The sequence below is a fragment of the Stegodyphus dumicola genome, chromosome 10 (assembly GCF_044657685.1).
Source record: "Stegodyphus dumicola isolate Sdum_Otavi_A_Nest chromosome 10, ASM4465768v1".
NCBI lineage: Eukaryota > Metazoa > Arthropoda > Arachnida > Araneae > Eresidae > Stegodyphus > Stegodyphus dumicola.
Window position 1 is genome coordinate 75,760,980 of NC_140777.1, and position 16,932 is coordinate 75,777,911.

The 16,932-nt window shown below is 32.9% G+C and overlaps 1 protein-coding gene across 1 annotated transcript in view; it reads right to left on the reverse strand.

Annotated features, from left to right (window-relative positions):
* Positions 1-1,201: 1,201 nt before the first annotated feature.
* LOC146995004 (kinesin-like protein KIF28) overlaps positions 1,202-16,932 on the reverse strand; it is a 69,079-nt gene continuing 53,348 nt past the window's right edge. The window contains exons 12-15 of the mRNA XM_085825131.1: positions 12,572-12,702; positions 9,178-9,341; positions 7,882-8,016; positions 1,202-1,394 (exon numbers count right to left, since the gene is read on the reverse strand). Coding sequence (XP_085681257.1) covers positions 1,202-1,394; positions 7,882-8,016; positions 9,178-9,341; positions 12,572-12,702 — 623 coding nt within the window. The remainder of the gene's footprint in view (positions 1,395-7,881; positions 8,017-9,177; positions 9,342-12,571; positions 12,703-16,932) is intronic.

Genomic DNA, 16,932 nt, shown 5'->3' on the forward strand with positions numbered 1-16,932 from the left:
TGCCCATGCTTCTTCCAAATTGAGTTTTGACATTTTTTTGCACCCTAATAAGAATAAAATTCCTAAAAAGGCCAACATTTCTGCTCTATTAGTATCATACATGCTTCTCTTTGAGATGTTTTGGAGATCATCTGCAGTCCTGTTACATTTAAGATAAATATTTGTATATTGTACGATAGCATCAATCATTTATGATTTTCTGAAAAGCAGAAAGCTCATCATTTATATCGTCACAAGTTTTGGCACTTGGACATATTTTTTTCCTCAAATTTTTTCGAGGCGTTCTGGTAAATTTGCTCTTGAGGGGAACTTTAATCCACTTATAAGTTTCCTTTCCTTCTTTCAGAAATTTTCCTCCAACTTTCTTCTTTTTGTAAATTGTTTTTACAAAAAAGACCTCATATTTTAAATCTGTCATGTCATTTTCAATATCACTAAAATCGTCATTTGTTGCGGACACATCGTTTGAGGAAGGAAAATGAGGATATTTAGAAACATTTCCCTCAATTTCTGAGTCACTTTCATGATCAGAATGTTCGATGACTTCCGATTCATCGACATGAGTTGAGTTATCCAAATATTCGTAGTCTTCATCAACCGAGACTTCTTCTAAAACGCGCAAATAATCTTCAGGAGGTACAATATTCTTTCTGTACATACTTGGAGGAGCGGCGTACTGCGTTCGCCTACGCGACATGTTCACAATAACTGATTTCGAAAGGAAGGCGAAAACCAGACTGACCAGAAATACCAGGTGCATTGCACTCATGAAATGTTTCTAGGAGGGTAGAGGAAGGGAGGAAGCTCAGGAAGGGGTTGTCAATAAATTACAGCCCAAAAGATGGCATTAGCGTACTCTGTACGCCGGCCCCTCCATTGCAGGGTTAAAATTAGAAGCTATGCCATTGGAAGGAACATAGTATATAGGATCTTGTAAATAGCTAAACATTTATAACTCTTTCGAAAAAATATCTACCTTTAAATTTAATTTATGTTTATTGCAATGAACTTTTGGCCATAAATGGAATATAACTGCTTTAGCAATTTTTGTATTTTATTGCATCTGAGCTACTATATTTTATACTTACCGGAAATACCAGAAGACTTTATTAGTATAATACTGTTAGTCTGTTTTTCCATATCGATATCTGCTTGGATTAATTTTGTAGACAGGTGTACAGTTTTCTTAAATTTAATTATTTTATGCTATTAAATTTCGTTTTATTACCTCTAAAATTGAATTACCTCTAGAATTATCATCTGTAATATTAATTCCAGCTTTTCCAGCTATTTCTTCTTGAGCCATTTCGTAAGTGATTTCTGGATATTTCCTGCCCCTCGTTGCCTTTTCACTGTCTTGATATATATACAGTTGCGTCGTTCCAAACATAATTCTAAAATATGGTAAAATCATGTGAAGTTGTAATCTTATAAAGTTGGATTTGATTAAATATATATTTTTTTGCACTTGAATTTAATTATTTAAAGGAACTTTTGTTTTGCAAATTATAATTCTAAACTGTAATAAAAGTCTACATTCAATAAAAGTTAATCATGTTCGCATATATGCAGTGTAAAGAAATTTTGGAACTAACTAATCATTTAACTTTTAAGGTAGTATATAAAAAACACAAACCAATTATCGTGATAAATACTAGATTGTTTGCTTCGCAAACGATTATTATTTTTTTTTCGCTCTCTAGGTATCATACTGGATCATTATCAAAACTAACAGAAACTCATATGAAACAGTTTTCATATTTTTTAGTGTTAAACAAAAGATCAGCTATAAGACACTAAATATTATATCATGAAGTCTTATTAAAATTAAAAGTACATTTTCTAGAATTAGAGCAAACGAAAATTTAAGCAGCTTTGTGTGATAATAAATATTTTTTAAAGTATTTCAAGAAGTATTAAAATTAAAAGTATTACAACGAATTTTATTTTTTTACATTAAAACATTATTTTCAGACATAATCTTTTTAATTACACTTCCACCTGCTTACCAAAAAAGGAAATATTGTGAGGTTCAGTTTAGTTCGTTCCACATGAAAGCAATAGCAAATAGTACCAGAATAAGCATATTTCTACAATTTTTAAAAAAATCCGAATTTCATACAGAGAGATTATAGAATGCTAAGTAAACGACTGAAACTGGGCAGCCACAAGTATTTGGAGAAAAGTATTGTTTTGCAAATAAGTGAGCATCACGAATATTATTTTCAATATTAACATTTTCTTTGTTGCCTTGTAAGGATCTTAAGTTTTACTAACGTTTATTTTATTTTAAATCTTTACTATCACTTCTTATTTTCTACTTCCGGCCAGAATTAAAAGCTTTAACTTATTTATGCAAATTTGTCTGGCGAACGCCAAGTACTTAAGTTGTGGCTTTTTGCCAAGGAAGAGAGAGGAAGGAGTTAGTCGAAGCAGGCCGCTTGCCTTAGCAGTTTTACTCGGTTGCTGGTTGCCTTCCAGGCCAGAGGTGTAATCCTCTTGATAATTTTAAACGTATTGTAGTGTTAACAGTTCTCTGTACTACATACGGCTTCCTGTTAATATACGGCCAATCTTCCACGTAGGCCCTTGTTTATTATTCCAAAGTTAAGTTAGAGTTTAGTTAATATTTTTATATTTTTACGTTCAGACCACAAGTGGTTAGTCTCTGTATTCCGAAGTTCGGAAATTATTGTAAAGAGTGAAAAATAAAGGGTTTCGTATACCCTTCCTGTGTATCTTGTCTACTTCCCACATTTATTGAACATAGCTTCAGTAAGCTCCCTGTTCCGAGTCAGGTCTTTGCATGTTCCCAAAGCAAGTAAAGAGAAACACTGAACCTGATAGCCTTATGGAAGGAAATTTGCTTCCGTACGGTAGTAATAATCCGAAGAATAGTCCCTGTATTTCATTGTATGTTCACATGTGTTGATGTTGTTATCAGTCCCCCTAATTTGAACAGATAAGCAGAACAGATCCACGAATTTTATTGTGTCCAAGAGATGACAATTATAATAGTGTTGTTTTTAGCATTAGGTGCTCTGCAGGTGACAATACAAGCATTCCCCGCTTCATCGCAGAGTTTTCTAATGTCCTCATCCAAAGGTATTCTATTTCTCCTCTCTTTCTGCCAAGTTCTCCAGACTACGCTCAGACGTTCTGAAACTTTTTGTTTCCGTAGACCATTTGCCAATATTTCCTGTTTTTCGTACATCCCTTATTAGAGGTCGTTCCAAAACCAGTCAGGGCAGTTTACAATCGATCGCTTAAAAACAGAATGAAACTGAGGTTAAGTTTCATCCAACGCGTGCCAGAACACATACGTGAAAGGTAAAAGTATAGAGATGTCATCCCGTGTCAAAGGCGAAATTTACTTACCAGTGAGAAATATCAGGTAAAAATTTGCACTGAGTGGAACGCTGCATTTATACCGAAGTTTTAAAAATTCATCAAATTCATCCATGTTTTAGACAGCTGATACAGAGCTACTGATACGGTTGATTTGATAGGGTTTACTGTAGAGAAGTTTTGCAATGAAAAATATGTGATGTTTTATTCATATACGTTTAGTTATCGAATCGGCACAAAATACAAATCTCGCAACATTCTTGCATAAAATAGGTACACAAAAAAAAAACCGATGCTTTTAATGGGAGGAATGAACCTAATGCTCTAAACCTTTTTTGCGATAGTCCATAATGCAGGATAAATAACATGTATGCCGCTCTGAAGCTAGAGTTGCTGATATCCTTCTTAAACTACACTTCAAGTTCTTCATTAGTATTTATTATAATCAGATCTTGTAAAATGACATCCAATTCTTCAGAGTGTCCCGAATGAATTGATAATCAGCTGTGGTATTTCCATAGGAGTTTAATCCACTGTGCTATTTTCAGTGTCTAAACATCCGCAAGCCTGATATTAACATTTGTGTGAAGGGCATTTAAATATTAAAAGCAGCCTAACGTCATTATCCTGGTAATATGTCTGTGGCAAATTGGAAAACTGGGAACCCCCGTCAGATCTTTTGCTTCAGTAGGTTAATTCTGAGAAGAAAAGTTATAATGATGGAGTTGTTTTTTTAAACTAAATTTAGACTTCCATCCTGTAATTGCAAGGTAACTTATTAAATTTAGTAAACAAATCTGGTAAATAAGCATTGTCTAGTTTCCACTCGGTTAAATTTTCTTTTAATATGAGATCTTTATCGTCCCCAAACTCTAAAGCAGTCTCTAAAAATATTAAAAAACTTGTAACAGAATTATGTTTTTTTTAATACTACAGTAAAAACTTGTAGTATTAAAAAAACATAATTCTTTTGACAGTCAGCGTACTTCTATTTAAATGAGTAATAAATGAAAGTTCTCGTCATTTTCTTCATACAAATGCGATCCAGACTTCGGGACCCTTATTTACATCTTATGTAACGATACTTTTTTTGTTAACACGAACCGCTTGCAGGTCGTAATGGATCCCTGGGATCCATAAAGAACATGTTGGGAATCTATGGTCTAGAAAGTATTTGAAATGCTTCCATGTTTCAAAGACCTTATGCACTTTCAAATAACCATACCATCTCCGGAAGCATATTTCACAAGTGCACATCAGCGTAGCTACTGAGGGAGGGGTTTCGAAAATGGACCAATGAGCTGCTATTGCTCTTGACGTTAAATTTTCATGCATGTGAGCCTATGTTGTTTACGCTTTAATTTGCATTTGTTTCGCAGTTATAAATATATGGCGTAATAGTAGAAAATCTCGTAGTGCTTTCGTTTTTTTGAGTTTGATTAATGGCTGACATTTCACTTTCGCGATTTTTATCACGCATTAATATTAGGATTGATGTTCACGGCATATTATGTGGATTAAAAGAATTCAAGTGCATATTTTTTTTAATTGAGCTGAGAATGACTGAAAGTGTTACAATGAATCTAGTGTTAATTCTTATTTCAGTGCTCGAATTCTTTTGATTTTAAAGTGTAAGATTCAGAATACATATGATCTGATTATATCCATTGTTAACATTAAAAATGATATGTGAATAAATTGAATATACTCGTTGTGGATACAATAAATTCACTCTGTTTCATGAGTAATTCTTGTGTACACACTACATTTAAGAGTTAGCAGTTATTAAATGTGAAATTTAACACACTAAATATATTCGAATACAAATTAGTAAAGTTCACTTAGAATAAAATTCTGCATTGGTTATTATCATAGAATATCTTTTTCATATAGACTGCAATAAAAAGTGCTGACTTCTATTTACATATATAATTGGTGTAAATATTTTTCTCATACGCATAATTTTATGTAAAGATTGCATTTGGGCTCAGGTCTTCATCACATATTTCTTTCTTCATTTTATTTACCGCTTATTAAGTAATATTTCACATCGATATTTTTGCGAAGTATCCAACATGTATTTGCATTTATTTCAAGCAGGTAGTGAGTGATTCAAGCAGGTTCAATGTTCCGCCTTGTTTGCTTTGTGAACATTCACGAACCTGACTCGGAACAGGGAGCTTACTAAAGCTATGTCCAATAAATGTGGGAAGTAGACAAGATACACAGGAAGGGTATACGAAACCCTTTATTTTTCACTCTTTACAATAATTTCCGTACTTCGGAATACAGAGACCAACTACTTGTGGTCTGAACGTAAGAATATAAAAATATTAACTAAACTTTAACTTAAATTTGGAATAATAAACAAGGGCCTACGTGGAAGATTGGCCGTATATTAACAGGAAGCCGTATGTAGTACAGAGAACTGTTAACACTACAATACGTTTAAAATTAACAAGAGGATTAAACCTCTGGCCTGGAAGGCAACCAGCAACCGAGTAATACTGCTAAGGCAAGCGGCCTGCTTCGACTAACTCCTTCCTCTCTCTTGCTTGGCAAAAAGCCACACTTAAGTACTTGGCGTTCGCCAGACAAATTTGCATAAATAAGTTAAAGCTTTTAATTCTGGCCGGAAGTAGAAAATAAGAAGTGATAGTAAAGATTTAAAATAAAAATAAACGTTAGTAAAACTTAAGATCCTTACAGTGAAATCTTCAGAAATTCCTATAATTGATTTAACTTCGCAATGCAAAATTTCAGAAGCAATCGACGATGCTTTAGTTATTTTGTTCAGAAAATTATGTGGCGGACATGCGAAAGGTCATGTGACATGACAGAAATATTACTGGATGCTCATTGGTTCATCCTAGAAGCCACTCCCTCGGTGACTACACAGATGTGCACTTGTGAAATATGCTCTCCGGAATCTGAAGCCCGCTCACAAGTCTATGGCAATCGACTCGCTTACCACAGGTCACGTCAGGTTGAAGTACAGTGGACACCCAATGGGTAACCATAGGTGATCTGGATATAATCCAACTGCACTAACTATATGGACCTCAACACACCGCCAGGCCTCCAAGGATCCCTCCGAGTACCTTAATATGTTTTACAATTGGTGCTTTTCATACTTACAAAAATTTGGATTGGATGTTATCTTTCACATATTTAAATTTAGAACAGGTGGTGTCCTTAGCCAAACGCCATGAGAGCACAGCGGCATCTTCATGAGTTCACGTCTTTCTTAGCTCTTGTGAAAGTATCATTAACAAACTCTAATTCTGGAAAAATGCGCATTCAGCGACTTTCCTGGAAATGAGATGTTCTTTGATAAATAGCAGAGTATAGCCTTTTGCTGCAAAATGGCGAATCCTTTTCTCTGCCTCACATAAAAACAAAGAAATTTCTAAAACGTGCCTTTAAGTGATTGTGTTAGTGTGTTAGTTAAGTGTGAGTTAATGAACTTTAATTACGATATGGAATGAAATTTCACGAGAATATGAATAATGTATTTATGACATCTAAAAACGTTTAAATTATACTTATCTGACAATTTTTTTGGCATACCATTTGTAACGACATTATAAATCAAAGAACACACTGTTCAATAAGAAAAGAATATCATCGAATGGTATTTAAAAAAAGTAACATCCAGCTATTCTAATTTATTTACTAACCGACCTGTCAAGATCCAAAAATGCCATCAAGTATTGCAAATTTGGAAATTAAATATCTGATCAATTTGTTTCGTTCAGGAATCAAACATTTCTTTATTATATTATTATTATTATTTAAAATTTTTATAATGAGGAAAACATTTTCTAAAATTTACATATAGGGACTGGAAGACTGCATAAAAAGTTAAATTTCATAATTTTTATAAAACTGATTTTTCAAATTTAAATATAGCCAAGCATGAACATTTGCTTGATTTAAAACATTTTTGAAACTGAATGTCCTGAGGATATCCTGGGACGTGACATTAAGCTCTCTAGAGGACGTGTTTAGGAGGTTAGGGAGATATTTCAGGATATTCTGAAGATGTGCTCTTTAAACGCGAACATCTTGATGATATTGCAAAAATGTTTTGTGCTATGTGCGATACGTCTTAAGCAAACTGTTGAGGAAATAAAGGTCGGATAAGGACTTTTATTGCATTTCTTCCAGCAACATTAATTGATACTCATTTTATGATACATTTTATATGCTAATTATTCTTTTTGATTTGACATTTCTCACTTTTTATTCACAGCAAAGCAAAATTTACATTTCTTACCTCGTGTTCATTTCTCAACCCCCAAGCTAGTCATACTTAAGTAAGTTTGATATATGCTTTTTTAACGTGTTTAATTCAATCAAGCAAGTTAACATATCTGTACGTTTTCATAATTTCCGTTTCCCGAAAAGCACCATGCATTGCGATGCAGATATTAAAAAATATTACATACAGCATACACACATACCTGCGAATTTCGATATGATTTAATGAATCGTATTAAAATTGATAATATTCTAATTTCGATACTGAACCTGTCATTGTGATTCAAAACCGACTGGCTTGTGACTGGATCACCGTTTAGCAGAATCCTTGCTTCTGGAGAACCTTTCTCAATTATGATCTGCCCTTCATCATGTACATGAATGATGGCATGGTTTTCTTGAATGCTACAGAAATGAAATTCAATTATTAACACATCACATAAAAAGAAAGAATATCATTTATTGATCGTTACGATGTGAGACAATATAGTGTATTATTTTAGAATTTTCACAATGAATATTGTAACAGCTACATTATCATGAACTTTGAGCATAGGGATTTTCCAATGCACTTCATATATTTTTCATTTTATGATTGAACTGAAGTAGTTTGTCCTACACTTTTGTGATAGCAGTGTGCATTAGGGGATGACTATATTGCAGATTTCTCTTTGATTTAATTACTATTAGTTAATGATAACAAAATAATTCTTGATTTAATGACACCTGAAATATTTTTCCAACTTTAACTGTGAAACGCAATTGATTATCATTCCATTTCAAAAGTAAATGAATTAAACTCATAAAGGCATTAAATAAAAATTAATCATTAAATAGTGATGAAGTTTAGTTTAAGTCAGCTGAATATGGAAAAGCACACAAGGGTTATCAAATTTACAAACTGAAACTTTCTAAGAGAAACTGCCTTGTATTCACTTCATATATGGAGAAAATTATGAGAGCCGGAGCAAAAAGCATGCAATAAGGAATTACTTCGATTATGAATGTGGGGAAAAAATTCAACTTTCCGCTAGTTTTGTGGAGAATCATGGATGAAATGAAATATGATACTTGCGATTTTGAGTCACTGTATACTTTTTTTATTTAAAAAAAAATTACTCTTTCTGTCATTTTTTTAATTACTCGGACCATCAATCAAGAAATATTCACAAGCTAAGGATTTTAGAATAATTCAAATGAAATATTACGTGTTTCACTTTTTGATTTGTTTTTGTGGTAATTATAATTTCTAGAAAGTTCTTTTTTTCTTTTCCCAGTTCTTCTCTCCTCTTTTCTTATAATATGTCCTTACATTTTCCAGTGATTAAGCAAATATGAAATAAGAAGGCATTTGGTATAAAGTGACTTTTCTGAATTTAAAAATTAAAATAAAATAAGAGATAATGCAGTGGTGTATATTTAAAGGATGCCTTATTCAGTAAATATTTGCGAGAATTTCAAGAAATGAATACAGCTTGCAATGATTTTTGTCTAGAAATATTCAGTGCTATATTAAATCGATACACTTGGAATTCAGGAAATAAATGTGTTATTCTATGCTCATACCTAGGCCCTAAGAGTATAATATCAGAGTTATCTTCTTTTCCAATAGTATTTGCTCCCTTATTTAAAATGTGTAGAATTTTTCCAGACAGTTGAGGATCAAAATTAAGATTTGAAAGATGAGGATGCTGCTTTTTAAGTTCTTCAAGTTTCGCTCTGTTTTCATCCTGCAATGAAATGAGTTAATCATTAGAAGAATTTACAAAATAAGCATTATTTTTAAAACTAAAGAGGAAGAAACATACATTTTGTATGAATAAGCCTGCTTTTCGTGTAATAATTTGTTTTCCTACCGTGATTGTTTATTATTATTATTTATTGTTTTTAACAAGTTGTTTATGTTTTTCCTTTAAATTTAGTAATAATATAATTTCAATTACGGGTTTGGTTCTAAAATTTTATTTTAAACGGAATTTAAATGTAAAATTCTTCCTATAAAAGTTTTATTTTCATTATTCTTTGCGGCGATGCGAGTTTGAATTCTTGTTTTTCATTTTCACCTCCTATTTATTTTCACTCACAAAAAATGAAGGTTGTTCCCAAGTGTGATCAACTCTTGATGTGAGATTGTTTTTCTTAAATGCGATTAATTTCGGTTATCTGATTCAATTTAACCACCATATACTGTTCTCTGTGTGAGAAAAATAATTATTTCTCTTCTGATTTTAAATCTGCATATTTTACAAAATGGTAATTAAATATTATTATTTTAATCACCCATATCCCATAATAATGGTACAAAGAGAATATTTAAAAGAGATCGGCGAATGCAGTTGTAAGTTATATTGGAGTTCAAAATTATGAAACCTTCAGTCAAAATCAATGTTTCATGTCATCTGGTACAGTGAAACCTCGAGACACAAGCACCTCTATATACGAGAAAATAGAAATACGAGGAAAGTATGAGCAAAAAATTCGTCTGGGCAATGAGCAGGCTGTTGATATGCATAACGCCATTTCGCGATCCGGCTCGACTCTGGAAATCCCCTCTTCAGATCACTCAGTGTTCTTTGATCTACGTATTTGTACGCTTGTAAGTTAATTGTTTATTACATTTATCGTGAACATAATTATTTCACGATGCTTTCGAAGAAGGTTGTTGCCTCAGATAGTGCGGCAAAGAAAAATAAGGAAGCCATGGCCGTGGCTGTTGAAATTAAGAAAGAAATCATAGGTAAATGCAAGCGTAGTATAAGTGACGGAATTGACGAAGACTTACGGCCTTTCGACATCGACTATCTACACTTTTCTGAAGAAACAAGAAGAAATTAAGAAACTTTATGTAGCCAAAGAGGTTACCGTTACTTTCAAGAACCATCTAAAACTCCTAGAAGATGTTGAGAAACTGTTGTTGGTGGTGATTGACGAGAAGCAGTTAAAAGGCGTTCGGTGTCGTAAGCTATCATAAAGGCAAACTACGGTTATATTGTTTACCAGTGTTAATTAATAGAAAAAATTATTTTCATGTTGATATTTTTGGTGCGGAACGGATTAAGTGGATTTCCATTATTTTCAGTGGGGAAGTTTGTTTCTAGATACGAGAAATTCCTATACGAGCCCTCTGGAACGAATTAAATTCGTATTTCGAGGTTCCACTGTATTTGCTTTAACACATCTTTCAAATTTTAGGTTAGCGTAATTACTGCGAATTATAACTATTTTTCTAAATTGATCCACTAATCGAAATCAATTGTTTTATTTCAATTGATTATCAATACATTGTAAAAGTAACGTGAAAATAAAGAGTTCCTAAGAAAAAGTTGCCGAAAGGTGCAATTAATTTAGCTGAAATCAATTCAAGTGCAACAGAATGACCATATCAAGAGTTTGGAAACATGGTTACGAAATTAATTGTCAAGTTGAATCTTATGTGATGCATACAAAACTTTCACAAGATTTCGCAGAAAATTCAGGCTTCCCCTTTGTAAGTTCAATAACCTCTTGTAATATTTGCACTAAATTCATAATTTTTGTGCTTTTAAAATAATTTCAGCATCCATATATATATTTTATTTATCCGTGGATAATTTCTACGATGGAAGTTTCATCAGTGTATAAGTATTCTTTATGCCATAGTTCCTTTCTGCATGCACAACAGAGTTAATGAAATTAAGGTCAAATATAAATAACACTCGTTAGCGGTCATTTTATTAAGTGCATAATTTATCCTTGTTTTATACTCTATTGTATGAGCTTTACGAAGACGGAATTATTCCTTTCAAAATATTTCTTTCACCTGCAGACATTTTTATAATATTAAAATTATGTTTCCTCATTTTTATCGTTATGTTTCTTTTATTTTTTTCATGTAATGCTGTCAAATGAAAATATTTACACTTATGTTTGAAATCTAAAAAATCTATAACAAACACAGTTTCACTTGAATACACATAATCCTCAAGCGGCGACGCCGTATATATACGGCCTAGAATATTTTTTGTGATATCTGTAAGAACGTATATATACGTGCATATTAATATATGCCAAAGAAATTAAAACAATATATCAAAATAAAACAAATCCAGGTATGAAATACCATGAGAGTTTTTACATTAAACTAAAAAAAATAACTTGTTCTCATAGTAGTTTTGGGAAATTTGCATTTTCTTAGCGAAAATCCTGGCCGCTTAGAGTGTTAAATATAGGATTTCTTAAACGCACTAGCTGATTTTGATGCACTTCATGTGCTGATTTATATGAGAACTATTGGAAAAGAAACGAGTTTGCGAAATACATAATTCATGCATTCTTAAGTATTTTCGTGTGCTCTTTATAAAAGTGCAATCAGAATATTTCCTATCACACACAGTTTCTTTTGTAACATGAAATCATTCTTCCTAACTATTATAGTTGCTATTGCTTTCCTTCATGCGATTATTGAATTATCCTGGTGATGGAAATGTACATGATAGATTTGAAATTAGGGGAGAAAATTATAAGGAAGCATTTAACAAGAAAATTATTAAATCTGTATTAAAGTATTAAAGTCAATACTTTTAGGCTATAAACGCATTTGCATTTTTTTTTTAAATAAGGCCTTAGAAGTAACATTCAAAATGTTGCTTATATAGAGTATCTTAAGCTACTCACTTCTTCTTTTGCATTTAATGTCTATTATATGCATGTAAATGGAATTTAAAAGACATTTTCTAATTTTTTTAAAGGTGCGAAAAATTATAATTATATGTACGCTGTAAGCTTCAATAAATTACTCTTTACTCAAATGAGAAGGTCGATAATAGAATGATGAAATTCTGACAAATATCATCTAGTTGCGCTAGTTGGAAGAAGTGCAGAGTGAAAACATCCTGACGAGTTATATTTTTAGTAGAGCTAAAATTATGATTATTTTGGCCGAAAAGCTTAAATTTATAAGCAGAAATCTCTTTTGACTCACCGCTTTTTGAGCTTGGCGGGCTAATCGTAATTTCTCTTCGTATGTCTGTTTAATTTGTTGTAATTCTCTTTCATTTTCAGCCATGGCTGCTTTCATTTCTTCTTCCCACCTGCTTCTGTGTTTCACGACCTCTGAAAAAGTAAGAAAAAGTCTTGAAATGTAACAAATCACGTATTATCTTACTTTTATTCGTAATAAAATTAAAGCTTAATAATCTAAGCGTGAATGGATTAGGTATAAAGATGTACCGTCATTTCAAGAATGTGAGTTTAACATGCTATGATTAGAAATGAATTATTTCACACAGGTTAGTAAGGGCTTGAAATCTACTACGCACTAGTTAGCGAAAAACATATTAAATTTTAATCTTGTTAGAAATATAAAAAGATTTAAAAGAAGGAAACGAGTCTGAAATTCACTGGTTTAAAAGTTTTTCAACAGGAAGATTAGGCATATAACATCAGGCTTCATCAGACTTGTCCTCACCTTATTTATATTGGGGCAATTTGTATAGTGCTCATATCACTTTCTATTTAGTTGTGTCTTTTGCATCAACTCATGCTAGGAATAAAATTGCTGGAATTATTTTGAATACTACATAGCGTCATTAAATTGAATCAAAGCCTTTAAGGGGAGAAAGACAGAACGCCATAATTGCTACAGTTGGTTTTCAGGAATGTGGACATTAAGAGGAACGAATCTACAAATACCTCCACCCCGGGTCTAGGACTTTTCACCGTCGCCGTTTCGTCGGCTGGTCGTTTCGCCGTCTGGATGTTTCGCCGTCAAGACATATTTTTCTTTATATGACTATATTATATCTTGCCGTATTATATTCGTGTTAAATTTACTTAATTTAATAAATCCATTTACCTTTCGTATACTTAATAAAGGTTGCTTGTAACATATATAGTTATTTCTGAGATATAAAAAAATTACACATAGATAGTTGGAAAATTATGTCAATATCAAAGAGAACTGGGGATAAACTTCTGATATAACAGAAGATATATTATCAATTTTAAAATTATGCGATTACAATATTTACATAATTCGCCAAAGTTTCTTGAAATTTTAATCGCCTAGTTCAGAGAAATCACTCATACAAGCAGGAAATTTACATTTTTATAAAATGTGAAGGCAAAACGGAATTACTTTGGAATCTTGCCAGCACATTACTCTCTTAAAATTAATAAGTCATGTGTAACGGTGTATTTGTATAAAACTATAGATAAAAACCCTTTATATATCATCTTGTATAAAATTTTATATAAAATGCTTGTTAAATTAAATTAAATTATTAAACTAAACAGAGTTATTAATTTAAATCAACTTAATATAACACGGCAAGCTACAGGGGTTGGACAAAAATATGGAAACACCTTTAAAAAAAACATGTTTCTTTGCTTAATATGGTGTAGAAAACCCGTTGGCATCCAAAACAGCTTGCAGTCTTCTCGGAATGGATAAATACAGTTTCTGTATGTTTGCCAAGGGAATATTATACCATTCTTCCTGCAAAACGGTGGCAAGTTCAGATAACGATGTTGGCGGTGGATAACGAGAACGCACTTTCCGTTCCAATGTAGACCACAAAGGTTAGATAATATTCAGGTCTGGTGACTGTGGTGGCCAGGGAAGATGGGACAACTCATCCTCGTGCTCAGAAAACCAGTGCTGGACAATGTGAGCTGTGTGAACAGGGGCTTTGTCGTCTTGGAAGACACCATCACCATCGGGGAACAAAGTTTGTACCATGGGATGAACTTGATCGGCCAAAATGTTCACATAAGTCTTGGCAGTCATGTGCCCTGATACAGTTATCATGGGGCTAGCAGAGAACTACGATATGGCTGCCCAAACCATAACAGACCCCCGCCATGTTTCACTCTTGGCAACAAGCAGTCTGTATTATAGGCTTGAGATGGAGTTCTCCAGACGTAAACTCGGCCAGAAATGGGAAACAATGTGAAAGAAGACTCGTCAGACCATATTACTCGCTCCCACTGCTCTATAGTCCAGGCTTTATGACTTAAACACCACCTTTTCCTGTTACGGGCATTAGCATCACTGATGAGTGGCTTCTCAATTGCAGCACGGCCAGCAATTCCCTGTTTAATGAAGCTCCCTTCTAATTGTTTTGGTACTCACAGGGTTCGGTAACACAACATTCATTTTAGCAGTAACTTTTGCAGCTGTGGTCTTCTTATTTTTCGTCACAATTGCCCTTAATGATCGTCTGTCACGATCACTCAGGACACACTTTCGTCCGCGCTGTGATTTAGCAGATGATGTTTTTCCGCTTTTCAAATATGCGGAATAAAACTTCGATACAGTACCTCTTGAAACACTAAACACCTCGGCCACCTTGCTTACGGAAGCACCTACTATACGTGCTCCAACAATTTACCCACGTTCGAAGTCTGTTAACTCTGACATAATGCAATGACAACCTCACATAACAGTACTCCGACATCAACTGAACTGTTTAGCACATTTACGAAGTTGTATAGGTGGCGTCAGTAGTCAAAAACGCCAGCGCCACCTACATATTTCATTAAAATCAATCTTTCTTTTCAAACATGCATTTCACAAGGTGTTTCCATATTTTTGTCCATCCACTGTATATCACGGGGAAACGGTCCAACGGCTACAGCGAATAGTCCCATTTCCCCCGCCCTATCTGCCAAAATGTAAAGATTACCTATCTCTCATTAAAATGCGAAAAGTAATCGATCAGAGACTGCTCTCGCTTAAAAAAAAAAAGAAATGTGAAATTTGTAATTAAAATTTTACTGACATTTATGTTTATTTCCAATATTCTTTGTCTCAAGCAGCAGGTGAAACTTAATCAAACAATCTGGAACTTGCTGTTCCCAGGGTACTGTCGTCTTACTGCAGAATCTGCTCGCTGAGCAGTAATTAGAGCTACTGTGGGTTTTGCAGAGTATGGTTAAGTGTTAGAAAGTTATCTAGTTTCATTTCTATGGTAGAGCGTCTCATATTTTGGGAAAGTTTTGTTGCTGTAATTTTTCTAAACTGTAGTAGCTATTACAGAATTCAAACAACAAAAATCATCATATTTTCAAACTAACGCTGATTTTTGTTGTTTGACTTCTGAATTAGTATTTGTTGGGCTTGTTATTGTGTCTTAACTGTAGTAGGTATATTTGTAAGTTGACAAGAAGTTTGAAAATTTAGCTCCTTCATTACTCAACTCAATTGCATTACTCAACACGTCGTCACTAATAACGTTCGCCTTAGATTTTAACTTGACTCCTATCTTGTGTGTTAGGAGCTAAGAAGTGTTAGGCGGTAGGTTGTTCATCTCTGCAAGTAACCTCTGGATCAACCGTTAGATATGAGGATAAGCAGTCCAAAGTTAGTTTTGACGTCTTAGAAGGTATTAGGTTAGGAATAAGCTTAACCATCCACTATAGTTCTACTGTAATTCCACTAAAATCCTACTGTATGTAAACTACAGTAGAATTTTGGAAGCAACCAAGACTTATGAAAGAACATTCGAGCTCACCTCTATATTTTGCATAGTATAATGACTTATTGGTATTTACTTAAGAAAGCAGTGAACTGATTTGTAATACCTGCCACACGTTCTATCTATCGAAGAAAATTTCAGTTGATCTTTCTGTTGTTCATTAACTTCGTATTTCAAAATTTTTAATAAATACCGATACCACTTTTAATATTTGGGACGAATTCCCATACAAAACAATTTCTGGTTTTAAAGATATAAACGTATACGTATTTCTTACATCATATAATTTCTTATATCATACAACTTCGTATCTTTAAAACGATATCTTTATTTTAAGTTAAGTTAAATCAAATATTATTGATTTTGCTTTCATATGATAACTTCATTGATTGGCAGTAACGTTTTTTAAGGAGACCTTACATTAACTTTTTTGTATTAAATTACACATTTAATGCTTTATTTTAAATAAAAAAAAATCTGATGTCTACACCACATGACTTTCTTGTACGGAATATTAAATTATACGCATTTTTTCTTGCATTTCATTTAAACTTATTGAATTGAATTAAATCTACTTCTCCGACAGCACATAAACCACAATAGAATAAATGCATTCTTTAATATTCACTCTAGTATTTGTTTACCATAGCGACACTCTGGCGCTAGATTCACTTAACAGTATTATATTTCGTTCGTATTATAACTCAGAATGCACAAAAATTTATATAATTTAAAGAACAGAATTATCTAATCGTTTCCATATGTTCTATTCAAATACTATAATAAAGCTAGAAGGATGTATAAAAGAAATTAAGCAAACAAAACAAAAAAGAAACAGTTTTTCACAAACGATTGAGTATTTCTT